Genomic DNA, 13571 nt, shown 5'->3' with positions numbered 1-13571 from the left:
GATGCCCACCTGAGATGCTGGCTGCTCTGTGAGTCGAGCTGGTGATGAAGGCGATGGCAGGAGGAGCATGTAGAGGGGTGTTTGACCAATGTCTTGTGTTGACACAGGTTCACCAAGCCGAAGGGAGTGTGTGTGTTTGCTCAAATTACTTCCGATGTTATTAAAATCAAATCGGATTGATTTATGTACCCTGATCACACGTGTGGGCGTGGGGGTAGCGACCGAGTGGCAGGGCAGGTACCTGCGGGAGCAGGTCCTGCAGTTCGGCCACCGTGTAGCGGTTGTAGAGAGCCTCGCTTGTGCGATTCTCCCTCGGAACCAAAATCTGAAAAATCAAACGGCACCGAGGCAGCTGCCTGGCTCGACACGGCAACAACGCGCGGAGGGCAGAGTGCGTAGGAGTAAGGTGCGTGGGAGTAGGGTGCGTGGGAGCAGGGTGCGTGGGAGTAGGGTGCGTGGGAGTAGGGTGCGTGGGAGCAGGGTGCGTAGGAGTAGGGTGCGTGGGAGTAGGGTGCGTGGGAGCGGGGTGCGTGGGAGCGGGGGGCGTGGGAGTAGGGTGCGTGGGAGCGGGGTGCGTGGGAGCGGGGTGCGTGGGAGCAGGGTGCGTAGGAGTAGGGTGCATGGGAGCGGGGTGCGTGGGAGTAGGGTGCGTGGGAGCAGGGTGCGTGGGAGTAGGGTGCGCGGGAGTAGGGTGCGTGGGAGCGGGGTGCGTGGGAGCGGGGTGCGTGGGAGCGAGGTGCGTGGGAGCGGGATGCGTGGGAGCGGGGTGCGTGGGAGTAGGGTGCGTGGGAGTAGGGTGCGTGGGAGCGGGGTGCGTGGGAGCGGGGTGCGTGGGAGCGGGGTGCGTGGGAGCGGGGTGCGTGGGAGTAGGGTGCGTGGGAGCAGGGTGCGTGGAAGCAGGGTGCGTGGGAGCAGGGTGCGTGGGAGCGGGGTGCGTGGGAGCGGGGTGCGTGGGAGCAAGGTGCGTGGGAGCGGGGTGCGTGGGAGTAGGGTGCGTGGGAGCGGGGTGCGTGGGAGCGGGGTGCGTGGGAGCGGGGTGCGTGGGAGCAGGGTGTGTGGGAGTGGAGTGCGTGGGAGTGGGGTGCGTGGGAGCGGGGTGCGTGGGAGCGGGGTGCGTGGGAGCAGGGTGCGTGGGAGCGGGGTGCGTGGGAGCGGGGTGCGTGGGAGCGGGGTGCGTGGGAGCGGGGTGCGTGGGAGCGGGGTGCGTAGGAGTAGGGTGCGTGGGAGTGGGGTGCGTGGGAGCGGGGTGCGTGGGAGTGGGGTGCGTAGGAGTAGGGTGCATGGGAGCGGGGTGCGTGGGAGTAGGGTGCGTGGGAGCAGGGTGCGTGGGAGTAGGGTGCGTGGGAGCGGGGTGCGTGGGAGTAGGGTGCGTGGGAGCGGGGTGCGTAGGAGTGGGGTGCATGGGAGCAGGGTGCGTGGGAGTAGGGTGCGTGGGAGCGGGGTGCGTGGGAGCGGGGTGCGTGGGAGCGGGGTGCGTGGGAGTAGGGTGCGTGGGAGCGGGGTGCATGGGAGTAGGGTGCGTGGGAGCGGGGTGCGTAGGAGTAGGGTGCGTGGGAGTAGAGTGCGTGGGAGCAGGGTGCGTGGGAGTAGGGTGCGTGGGAGTAGGGTGCGTGGGAGTAGGGTGCGTGGGAGCGGGGTGCGTGGGAGCGGGGTGCGTGGGAGCGGGGTGCGTGGGAGCGGGGTGCATGGTAGCGGGGTGCGTGGGAGCGGGGTGCGTGGGAGCTGGGTGCGTGGGAGTAGGGTGCGTGGGAGTAGGGTGCGTGGGAGCAGGGTGCGTGGGAGCGGGGTGCGTGGGAGCGGGGTGCGTGGGAGCGGGGTGCGTGGGAGCGGGGTGCGTGGGAGTAGGGTGCGTGAGAGCAGGGTGCGTGGGAGTAGGGTGCGTGGGAGCGGGGTGCGTGGGAGCGGGGTGCGTGGGAGCGGGGTGCGTGGGAGCGGGGTGCGTGGGAGTAGGGTGCGTGGGAGCAGGGTGCGTGGGAGCGGGGTGCGTGGGAGCGGGGTGCGTGAGAGCGGGGTGCGTGGGAGCGGGGTGCGTGGGAGCGGGGTGCGTGGGAGCGGGGTGCGTGGGAGCAGGGTGCGTGAGAGTAGGGTGCGTGGGAGTAGGGTGCGTGGGAGCAGGGTGCGTGGGAGCGGGGTGCGTGGGAGCGGGGTGCGTGGGAGCAGGGTGCGTGGGAGCAGGGTGCGTGGGAGCGGGGTGCGTGGGAGCAGGGTGCGTGGGAGCAGGGTGCGTGGGAGCGGGGTGCGTGGGAGCAGGGTGCGTGGGAGCAGGGTGCGTGGGAGCAGGGTGTGTGGGAGCAGGGCGCTACGCAAGCCGGCTGGCTACCTACGTTTGCCAACTGCACTTCGAAGTTGAGGATGGCGGCCATGTCCTCGTGCGCGGTGCGCGACTCGGCTCCCATCATCAGGGCGATGTCGACCAGGAGGCGCAGCAGCGCCTGGCGGTGCTGCACGGCGCACACGCGCCAACAGGCTGGCAGCGGCAAGGGGTGCGACCCCCTCGTGTGCGTCCTGCCCACGAGGGGGGCACTACAAACCCCTACACCCTCAAGCAATAGTGACGGAACTTACTACACGGCTGACTAATACCAATGCTTAGGTGTGTAAAGTATATGTATAATGTTGGCAACGACATACTTTCAAAATCAATATGTATGCGTTTTATGTTAATTATACGGATACATTTATTTAATTTAGCTGCGTATTGGCGTTGTGAGCGGGTGAGAGTTGGAGCGCTGGGGATAGGTGCTCACGCTGAACGCACACGAAGCATTCGCATCGACTATGGCTTCACTCTCACTGGGTTAAGGAGATTCACAGTGCTCCCTTGTGGGTCAGCATGAGAGTTGCATTGACACAAGCGAGCCTGACCCCGGCCACGAGGGACCCACGAGGAGCAATCGGAACAGAGGACATCTCAGGGCCCACCGAGGGAGCCGCCTTCATCGCTTCGCTTCTCCAGGGTCTGGTGAACAAGCAGGCCACAGCGAACACGAGGGACCTGAACATCAGACAAGACGTGGGCACACAGCCCCCGCACCGCCGCTCCGAGACTCACAGTGACTGCCTGCGTGCTGTTGGTGGTGTAGTCCTCTCTGGCTGGAAGGATCAGCGATGCCTGGTCAAACTGCGGACAGAGAACAATCCGGGATGTGACGAGCGATGGACACGAGGAGCGGCAACGTTCGATCACTTTCCTCCGGGAGAAAGGAAAGGCGCGTTTCCTCACCGCGAGTCGTACTCCGACTCTCGTTACAACATCAGCAGCAAAGGCGGCCGATCAAAACAGTCTCGGTTTGGTGCAGGTGAAAGACATTATTGTGGAGTCTGAAATAAACTGTTTCAAAGCGAGTGGTGCATCACGAGTGCCACGCGAGCCTCACCTTCAGGATGTAGTGCGCCGAGCTCTTGTCGTCGGTGCCCAGGTGCAGGGACATGAGGATGGAGTGACTGAAGTTTCTGCTCAACACGGCCAGCGTCTCCCTCAGGTCGAAGGCGCCCGCGTCCCACGACGCCGCCTCTGAGGAGGGCTGTCGGTGGGGGCACGGAGCGAGCCCCTCGCTTGAGTCGCCACATCCGACGGTCGAGCTCAGGACCGGCCAGCGCAGCATTGGGTGGGACAACAGCTGCAGTAGCGGTGCAGTGTCCAGATCCTCGATGAGGGCTGCAATGGACAGATGCACTCCGCTCTGATGGCCGTGTGGGTGTCGACTTCGGTGACGGCGGCGCGTTCGCGTGGGCTCGGTGAAGGCAGCATGGCGATGCCGGACCAAGACCACTCACACTGGATGTGTTTCTGTTTAGCTGAGGGAGCAAACCGGACAACCGGGAGGAAACCCACGCAGCACAGGGGGAGAACAGACAAAGACCTCACAGAAAGGAACCTGGGTCAGGAATCGAACCCGAGGAACGTCTTTGCTGTGAGGCGCGAGAGCTGCCACTGGGCCACGTCCCTGCCGCCCACCTCGGTGTGAATGAACACGTGGTGCCCACGCGGTGCCCACGCGTCGCGTTCGGTGCCAATGGCGCAGCCTGCAGCGCGGCACCGGCCTGGGGACACGTGGTCTGCAGGGACAGCAGCGTGTGGGCCATAGAGACACACGCGAGGTGTCACACACTGTTATTCAGCAGGCCTGACTTTGCTGATGGGACCCAGAATGTCGAAACCAGTGACTGGATGCTGGATTCATTGACAGGCAAGGGGCGAGCTCTAGAGACAGAGGGGTTTCTCACGGGCAAGCACTTGGGGGGAAGGGGTTCTAGCCCGGCTGGTGGGAACTCAACAAGAGAGCACGAGAGAGCCACGCATCCCAGAGTGACCCGGGTCACCAAAACGACGGAAGAAAAACAAAGTACAGCGATTAGATGGAAATCAGAAGAAAGGGAGTAACACGACCACACTCGTTCATGGGTGCACGTGTTGCTGGTGAACTCACACTCGTTCATGCAGGACCGGTACATAACCTTCGCCCGTCTGATGGCCTCCAGCTCCGTGTGCTCGTCGCCACCCCTCTCCAGAAGTTCTACAAGCAGACAAGTTAGACAGCCACGAATACCAACTACGTACAGAGAATTTCCGCCTTCGTTTGTCCTGTATTGTTACGCGTGTTCACCCAGGGACCACAATGCTCAATCACCCGCAATTCTGATTCCACCAGCCCTGATGGTGTAAGCGATACGAGTCATCACTGGGCGAGAATAGGACGCCTTATGATGTTTTATTTACTCGCTTTAATCCAGGAAATCATCACCGAGCCTCAACTCTTCTTCAGGAGGGACCTGCCAAGTGTTCGCCATCCGGGGCGATGCTGCTGCTACGTGTGATCTACGTGTGATCTACGTGTGATCTAAGTGTGATCTACGTGTGATCTACGTGTGATCTAAGTGTGATCTATGTGTGATCTACGTGTGATCTACGTGTGATCTACGTGTGATCCCAATTGAGTAATTTGCAGGCAAGTTTTCCTCATTCGGTTGTTTTTGCCAAACAGTTCAATTTATGGTTTAATCTACGAGAGTAAACCGGAGAACCCGGAGCAAACTCATTTAGAACAGGAGGAGAACATGCAAACTCCATCACAAAAGGCGCCCGATTCGAGGATCGAACCCAGGTGCTGCTTGCTGCAGGCACGAGCGTCACCACCGCGCCGCCTCCCCACCGCCGCCAATGTCTGCGGTTGTGCAGGAGGCGGGCGAGCGGTGGCCTCTCACCCTTGAGCTTCAGGTCCACCTGCTTGCGCACGTGCGAGTAGGTGCCGTAGGTGGAGGCGTCCTCGGGGATGGGGTTGGCGCGCACCCAGCCCGCGCACGAGAAGCGGAAGAAGTCGTCGCACGGATCCACGCTCCAGTCCAGCTTCTGCATCACCGCGGCCGCTGCGCGCCGAGACGGGCGGGTATCTCATCAGCTAAGCCCCCCACGAGATCTGCTCTACGTGTATACAGCACCGGCATGTGGGTCTTGTAGGGATCGTGGCTATAGGCAATCTAGATAGGAGCAGCGTTCGTGGAGCTCCTGGAGTTGACCCAAATGTTCCCTTGGCACCACCAAAGTTCACTCTCCCCCCTAGCGGTCAATCACTGCTGTAGCCCCCCCCCCCTGCCAACATAATATCTCTACCCCCCCCCCCACCATTACATCTCCGAGGAGCTGCAGCCGGACTCGTCCCCGGAACATCTGAACAGGGCTCACGCCACGCACCACCCAGGCACGCCGCACGCACCGCGCGGCATCGCGGCACCGTCTCGGCCCCGGGCGTCTCTCGGCAGGGTGCACGCCCGGCCCGCTACTCACCCCGCACCCCCTTCACGCTGGCGCAGGCTCCCTCGGCACGTACCTGCCTCCACGCACTCCGCTGCGGTGCACACGTCTGGAGGCGCGATCACGATTAACCTGTTGACGACAGCTGCACACAAACAAGAGGTGCCGTTACACCCAAAGGTGAGCGCCGTGCGCGCCGAGGCAAGCTGCTCCCGTGTGCTCTGAGCCCCGCGCCGATAGATACAGACGACGCTGAAGTTTATTCCCGATTCGTGATGACGATGCCGAATGCTGCTGACAATGGACACAGGGCCTTCTTGGTGGGATAGCACGTAAAAAACAATAACGAGAAGAGTAAAATAACTCGCAGTGCCTTTTAAGGAATCTGGATGAAATTCCTCCCCACGCTATCAGGGTTGTTGTTTACACTGCCCTCTGCGCGCATTCTTAAACTTTTCCTATTTTTGTGCAGTTGTTGTTGAGAGGAAATCAGGGAAAACACAACCGCGTTGTGATGTCAGAACAATGGAATACACAATTACATCCACGAGGCGTTTAGACCATTAAAAGAACACAGCCTTAATCGCAAACGCATGCGTTATGGAAGATAAGGATAGTAAATAGTCAATATGTTATTGTGGTTAAGGGAGAAGTTGTGCGGTTACAAAAGAACAAAAAATCCAGCGAAAATCTTTGCGTGATTTGATTCGAAAAAATTCTTGGAAAGGATCAGAGCCGCCGTGACTCCCCGGGGTGGGTGTGGGGGGAGAGTAAGGGGTGTTTTTCCCAGAGTGAAACGTACAGGGAGATGATGCATGGCCGGTTCACTGTGTTCTACATCAGCCCCACACCCACCCTGCAGACCACCCCTCCTCAACCCCCATACCAACCCTCCTCGACCCCCATACCGACTCTCCACAACCCCCACACCGATCCCCCCCAGAGCCTCGTACACACGCCCGGGTTGAGCCAGTCAAGTGCCTGGATGAAAGACTGCCTGGGAATACCAGGTGTCATCAGCTGTTGGATGTGTGGGCTTTCTCCAACGACTCTGGTCTCAATTCCAAATGCCAATCCGTGACGATTAAAATTTGCCCATAGGCCCCAATGCTGAACTCTCATACAAGTCGTGAGATCTGGTGAGGATTTCCCCGGGTAAATAAAGGTAATTATGTCATTATTACCTTCATCTGCTTCGAGGAACATCCAGGGACACAAAAAGACCAGATTTAGACGCCAATATTCGGTCAGGGTTGACGAGATTGGCAGCTAAAGGAGAGAAGGCGCCCACGACTAGATCCACTGCAGAGGCGAAGTGCAGAAATCAGCTGATATTAATGAACTCTCACGATTGTTGAACTGTGAGACTGTAACATATGGCGACGAGATGGGGAGGCCTTCATGTAGCATTGGATAAATTATGGCTGATCATGAAATTTTGAACAGTTGAAATCCAGCCAGACTCATAACAATTGCCTGACTATGGGAACACGTGTAGCATCACAATGTTTGCACAATCGCATCGGCAGTGTCCCGTCGTCTCTTGCAGGGCAACTGGGAGTCACAATTGTGAAATTACTTTTGCACTTTTAGTCTCTTGCCACAACTGTCCACATGACCTCCTGTGTACCCACTTTGAACATGTTTCTGTTTGAAAATAGTTTCTCTTTTACTTTGTCTTAAATAGCCTGCGTTACTGTAATACTCGGTCATTGCATTATAACTCCGGAAACGTGGCTCGTGAGGCCCACAAGAGGTCAAGCGCGGTGCAGGATGAATGCATGGGCAGTCGACGGCCTTCCGCCCGGCATGGATGTGGGAGCTGAACGGAATGGAACCGCTTCACTGAGTCGGTACTCTGGATGATGAGTAGGACTTCGTGTTCTGTGTTTGCTATAATAACAGATTGCCTGTCCTTGACATCTCCTGACATTTTAAACAAACCAGAATTGTTTAAAAACATTTCTCTATAGCCAAGCCAATTGGCAAATTTAACTCGTGCTGTTCCCATAGGCAAGGGCTTATGCGAGCCATGAAAAAATAGTTGACCCAGCAATTCATGAACACTGCTGATAACTTTTATTGCGCATATTGTATTGGCTCGAGACACCGCCGCCGATCGTGATGATAGTTTCGCTAGACACGTGGTTTTAATTGTTAAATGCATTGCTGCGGTAATTGCATAACTGCTGCACCCAGTGATGAACGGCCGGTAGCGGTGGGTGCGGGTGCCCGTGGGAGCCACTTCGGCGTGAGCTGCACGCGGCGGCTAAACGCACGTGCAGGCTGGCGTCGTGCGCGTCTTGAGTCGACTCAGGAGTTTAAAATAATCGACTTTGGGTTTCTTTACTCTTTGGTTCTTTCGGTAAAGTCACGTAGGTAGAAAAAAAATAATAATGGGGTTCTTGTGAAATATCATCAGGAGTTTACCATTCATGCGTGTGCTGTAATACGCATGCGTTTATTTAAAAGAAATATGATTTTATTTTATTTCTACCTACGTGACTTTACCGAAAGAACCAAAGAGTATGATTTAATACTTGAACTTTATTGTAATTTACATGTTTCACTCAAACGACAGATGTATCAGCAAAGACCCCTCTCTATAAAATACCGGTCTGAGTGAAACATCGGGGGAATAAACCACAGAGGCTGCCGTGACCAATACGGGGGGGAGGAGGGTGTGGCGACATCGCGATTATGCTGCCGCGGATGCCGTTCACTGCATAACATTCTCATTTTTTCTATTCACATTGCAAGTAGGGTATGTTACGTTAACAAGATGGGATATAGTTTTAGGTTTGTTGTAATGTGTGGAATATCACTGGCCTCAGCGCGGTCTCCAGGGCCGCGAGCAATCAAGAGGCATTCAAGAGAGGCAGGACACCTGGCTTGATGGCCATCGAGGTGTGAGCGCGAATACCACTCCGCGCTCTCCAGGCTGCGTGTGCTCGATGGGACTGGACGGGATGTGAGACTTGGTCCCCGACAAAACACAATTCATCCGGTGGATAGAAGCGCTTTAGAGTTTAAATTGTAGGAGCATGTTTGCGGATAAAATGGACAAGAAAATTATGAACAAAGAAGTTTAACAAATCATGGGACGGCCCAGATTGGCGCGAGACTTCGGCAGCGTGGAGCGCGAGGCTCTCAGGGAGCTTCTCCGCCGTCGCGCCTTCTCTTTGGGGAGGCTGAAGGGCAAAAGGAAGACAAAGACGGACGTGATTGTGGTGGTGGTGGTGGGATGACATCAAGGATCGGACCCAGCGCAGCACGTTGAACACCGTGAGAGCTTCTGCCGAGTAGCAATATTGAAGATCGACCTCCAAACACGGAGCTGACACCGATGGACCGGGCGAGGCGACATTTGCAGGACTCTAGTTTCCACCACGGACGCAGCCGATCGTGTGGTAGGGACAGGAGAGAGTTGGATGACTGATTTAGCAACGCCACGGCTTAAACTGTTCTCCGCAGATGCTCCGCACTTGACTCCTCGCTCTGCCACAGAAGGGAGGAAGCCATGCCGACAGAACCCCACCACCGGGAGGAAACGAGCGCTGCTTCGCACGCAGAGATATTGTTCTGGAAGGCAAGAGGGGTTTCCACCCCTTCAGAGGCTGTTGCCTAAGGAAAGGAGAATTTCTGCCGGGGGCGTAAAGAGATCCACAGGGGCACGGTGACACAGGGGGAGAAGTGAGGAGGAGTGTTTGTGAATGTGCGCTTGTGGGATGGAGAGCCTTGCGCGTGTGTGCTGCATGGGAGAGCTCCGGGGCTTGTATTGTGTGCTCAGACTTTATGATAATTGTTTTGGGAAATTATGGAATCTGCATTTCCAAGTTCACTCGTGTGTGAGCTTATTAATAAAACAGATGCTCTTCTACTGCTCTTGGCGTGTGAGAGGAAAAACATAGTCTGGAAAACAATATACGGCAAAATATTAGGTGAAATATCAACTTAAGTCGAATGTCATATTAAGGCTCAACGGTGACATTGCCCAGGATGTGCATGTGGGGTCACTTTACAAGCTGAGCTCGGTATCGCCGCGTGAATAATCTGTGCAGATTGTGCGCGGTGGAAGTTGTCGGCTGACATGTCTGTCGTGTATCGCTTCCTGGACTCACCTCGAGTGGTGTTCACTGAGTTACTCAATCGGGATCGCGCACAGCGATATCGCCCCGACTATGATCATACGGCAGACTGTGTGTGATTGCCTAGCACTATAAGGATGGCGAAAATACCAAATACATTCAACGAATAAGATTCCGTATTATCCATTATTCAGTGCTGCTTGTTTACTGTTCTATACTATTATTAATACTTCGCTTGTTTCCCAAGGCAAGCCTGAGTCTCAACGCTTCTTTCAGGAGGGTCCTGCCAGACCGTCGCAGTTGGGGGCGATGTTGCTGCTGTTGCTGTGTCATCTCAATGGAGACATTTTCAGGTAAATATTCAGCATTGGGATGTTTGTCCAATACCTACAGTGTGTGTTTGATTTTTAGCTATTAGAGGAAATCGGAGAACCCGTAGGAAACCCATGTTAAACGTGTGTGCATATTCTGTATTTAAATTGCGGTGTGATCTCAATATTTGGTTGCTTTACTACAACCCTGAACCGTGGTGAAGATGTGTATTTATGAACCACAACACTTTCTATTCACAGTACAGATCGTAGTCTTCTTGCCTGTAGCAGAACATGTGGAGAAACGACCCATAGAGTACCCACCCACGAAGCGGACCGCGCAGTCAAACGCCCGCAACGTTCACCCACGTCGCTCCGAACCGCACAGCGAGCAAACGAATGACCTTCCGCACGGGGGCACGGCGCGCACAGCCAGGAGGTCACCACGTGTGCGTGAGAGCTGCCCGCACAGCTCCTGCCCGTTCCGGTGCTCCTGCGGGAGTCGCCGGGCCCCGTGTGATTTATCCTCGGGGTCGTTCCGGAATGCGTCTCCGTGCATCGCCCGCGATGCCGATCGGCTAGGGATCAGCGGAGTGAACGATGGCTTCCTGTTCTGCTGGCTGATGCCAGATTCAACCCCAAGGGGGGTTTCATGCCGGTCTCACTTTATTTAGTTTCTGTATGAATTCTTCGGCTTATTTGTGTTCATAATGCGACTTTTGTCGTGACTCTGGACGGTTATTGACGAGTGTAAGCGACTATATATCAGCACAGTTCACCATTTGACAACCTGTCCAGTGCTGAATCAGTGTTGTTGAGGGTTGGTGTTGGTGCGTGGTAGGGGCACATTTCTTGCACCTTGATGGCTTCTGTTATTCTCTTCCCAAGCGATCTGTGTGAACTATATTGATTCGTGTGATGAGAGGTGAATGGCCCTGTAATGTTTAAAGTCAGTTTTTAAGAGAATAGTGATTGTTGCGTCATTCATTGCTCGAGCCGTCTAATGTCCACGCAAACCCAGAGGTGAAACAGCCGTGAATCGTGCAGCGAATGGAGCGGGGAGCACGGGGCGAGTCAGACCAGGCACGGGTGCCCAGCGCACGGGTCCGCTGGCTTCTGTGGCTACTCTGTGAAGGCGAGATGCCGCGTATCAGTTCGAACATTGGACAAGACGAGATGGGACTTGGTGAGGGCCAATGTCGCTATCTCCTCTGACGCCTCAGTTGGATGCGCCAGCTGCCAAGGCTATGTTGAATGGTTCTTGCGAGGATCTTCCTGGCACCGTTACTTGCGTGGAGGTTGAATTATTCAGTGCTTGTTTTATTTAGTCTTCGTGTTTGTAACTCTGTTTCATTTCATTTTTTGTATGTTCTTTTTTCCATTGGGATTTGTCAAATGCTTTGTTTTGAGCTCACACGATTATTAAATGCTGCCACGCCTGTGCTTGTTTCCCTGAGTTATGCGAAAACTCGACCAGTCCCGCAGCCACGCACACTTATCTTGCTCTCGAAACAAGCTCTCACTTTAAACACTGGAATGCCACGGGAAAAAATGGACGACAAATCAACTCACAAATTCCATCGTGGATTTCGTGTGGGAGGAATCCATAGACTGGCAAATCCGTCCACACAAACAGCAGCCACGGTGAAGGCAAATCACCAACACGACGTGCACACGGACAGCCCTTTGTAAGTCCCCTGCTGGGTGAGGGCTTTCGCACGACAGGCACATCGTGCGGTGTTTTGAGCATACTTCACCACGCTGGTCTGTGCGGGTTTGTGAAGGTAGGGAGCATGGTGCGGGACAATTGCTCCACTGCTCTCCCACTACCAACAACGTCGCCCCGCAGCCTCGAACAGCCGCCACGCTCGGTGGTCGCCCATTCACGCGCGGTCCAACCTCAAACCGCTCGTCTCATGAGATCGGGCGCGTTCATGGTTGATTTCGCCAACTACATTTACACTACACCTGGAGTAAATGCAGTCGAGGCACGGAGACACGGGGACACAGGGACATGGAGACACGGGACAAGGGGGCACGGGACACGGAGATACGGGGACACGGGACAAGGGGGCACGGGACACGGGGAAATGGAGACACGGAGACACAGAGACACGGGGACACAGGGGCACGGAGACACGGGGACATGGGACAAGGGGACACGGAGACACGGGACACGGTGACACAGAGACACGGGGGCACGGAGACACGGGGCACGGAGACACAGAGACACGGGGACACGGGACAAGGGGACACGAAGACACAGAGACACGGGGCACGGAGACACGGGGACACGGGACAAGGGAACACGGAGACACGGGACAAGGGGGCACGGGACACGGGGCACGGAGACAGTGGCCCCAGGAGCGCTGCTCGGGCAGGGAACGCGGCAATTCCCATGAGTGACACTCCTCACCCACCACTCACTCACCCCCTCGCCTACCCCGAGTCAACACTCACCTACACTCACTGCGGCGCCGTTAGACTTCATGCTATTTATCGGAAAAACACAACTTTTGAAATCGACTGGATGTAAGAGCACGCGATTGTAGCAAGGTGAGCGAGGACGCGGGTGAGCGATGACGCGGGTGAGATGAGCGATCGACTGGGACATTCACGCGACGCTCGAGAGACGGAGTTCCCTCACCGCTGGAACTCGCAGCAGCTACCCTCGTCGAGGAGGTCGATTCGTTCATTTGAACTTTTCCATCTTCAACTCTTTGGCGCTAAGGCGCGCGGGGTTGGCTCGTAAACAAGCAGTAGCAACGACACCTCACCATCGCCTCGTCATTATCTCACCACCAACCTCACCATCACCCCAAATCCTCGTCCCTCACCTCCCACCATCATCACCCGCCGAGTCCCTTACCGAGGATTCCGAAGATAATGAAGAACGCCGTGCACAGCGCAGCCCCCAGCGCACAGGAGCCCGCTCGAGCCGCGGACCCCCTCGCCGAGCCCCCCCTGGCCGAGCCCCCCCTGGCCGAGCCCCCCTCGCACTCCGTGTCCCCTCCAGGCTCCATCGCCGCTGGGCTCAGAGTGAGGATCCGCGCGCGCCCCCCCCCGCGCCCCCCCCGCGCCTCTCCCCCGCGCGATAGGCGGAGCACGTGGACTCGGGGGGGGGGGGGGGTCGCGCGATGTTCGCGACCCACGCGGCATCCACGATCATCGTGCCGCGGCTTCTCTTTACGATGTGTACGGATGCTGAACACACGCAACAAACAACCATGAGTTTTCGATGTAGACTTTAGAGTGCATAACTCCAATAGCTTCCTCATATTGTAAGATATATGGTTTCCATGATAATCGTAAGGGTCCGTATTTCTACATATCACACGGTATCGTGATCATCGCTTATTGTATTTAAATATATATTTTGATTCTTGACAAAATACATCTGAAATAACAAAGTTTATTAAA

At 56.3% G+C, this 13571-nt stretch overlaps 1 protein-coding gene across 1 annotated transcript in view; it reads right to left on the bottom strand.

Annotated features, from left to right (window-relative positions):
- PHEX (phosphate regulating endopeptidase X-linked) overlaps nucleotides 1-13095 on the bottom strand; it is a 31298-nt gene extending 18203 nt beyond the window's left edge. Inside the window, exons 1-8 of the mRNA XM_078871735.1 lie at nucleotides 13021-13095; nucleotides 5829-5897; nucleotides 5206-5367; nucleotides 4431-4517; nucleotides 3378-3658; nucleotides 3053-3121; nucleotides 2325-2441; nucleotides 242-325 (exon numbers count right to left, since the gene is read on the bottom strand). Of these exons, the coding sequence (XP_078727861.1) occupies nucleotides 242-325; nucleotides 2325-2441; nucleotides 3053-3121; nucleotides 3378-3658; nucleotides 4431-4517; nucleotides 5206-5356 (789 nt within the window). The 5' untranslated portion in view covers nucleotides 5357-5367; nucleotides 5829-5897; nucleotides 13021-13095. The remainder of the gene's footprint in view (nucleotides 1-241; nucleotides 326-2324; nucleotides 2442-3052; nucleotides 3122-3377; nucleotides 3659-4430; nucleotides 4518-5205; nucleotides 5368-5828; nucleotides 5898-13020) is intronic.
- Nucleotides 13096-13571: the final 476 nt, after the last annotated feature.

The sequence above is a fragment of the Lampetra fluviatilis genome, chromosome 33, assembly GCF_964198595.1.
Source record: "Lampetra fluviatilis chromosome 33, kcLamFluv1.1, whole genome shotgun sequence".
In the NCBI taxonomy this organism is placed as follows: domain Eukaryota; kingdom Metazoa; phylum Chordata; class Hyperoartia; order Petromyzontiformes; family Petromyzontidae; genus Lampetra; species Lampetra fluviatilis.
Note: the sequence above shows the minus strand (reverse complement) of the source record. Positions and strands in the feature narration are given on the sequence as shown.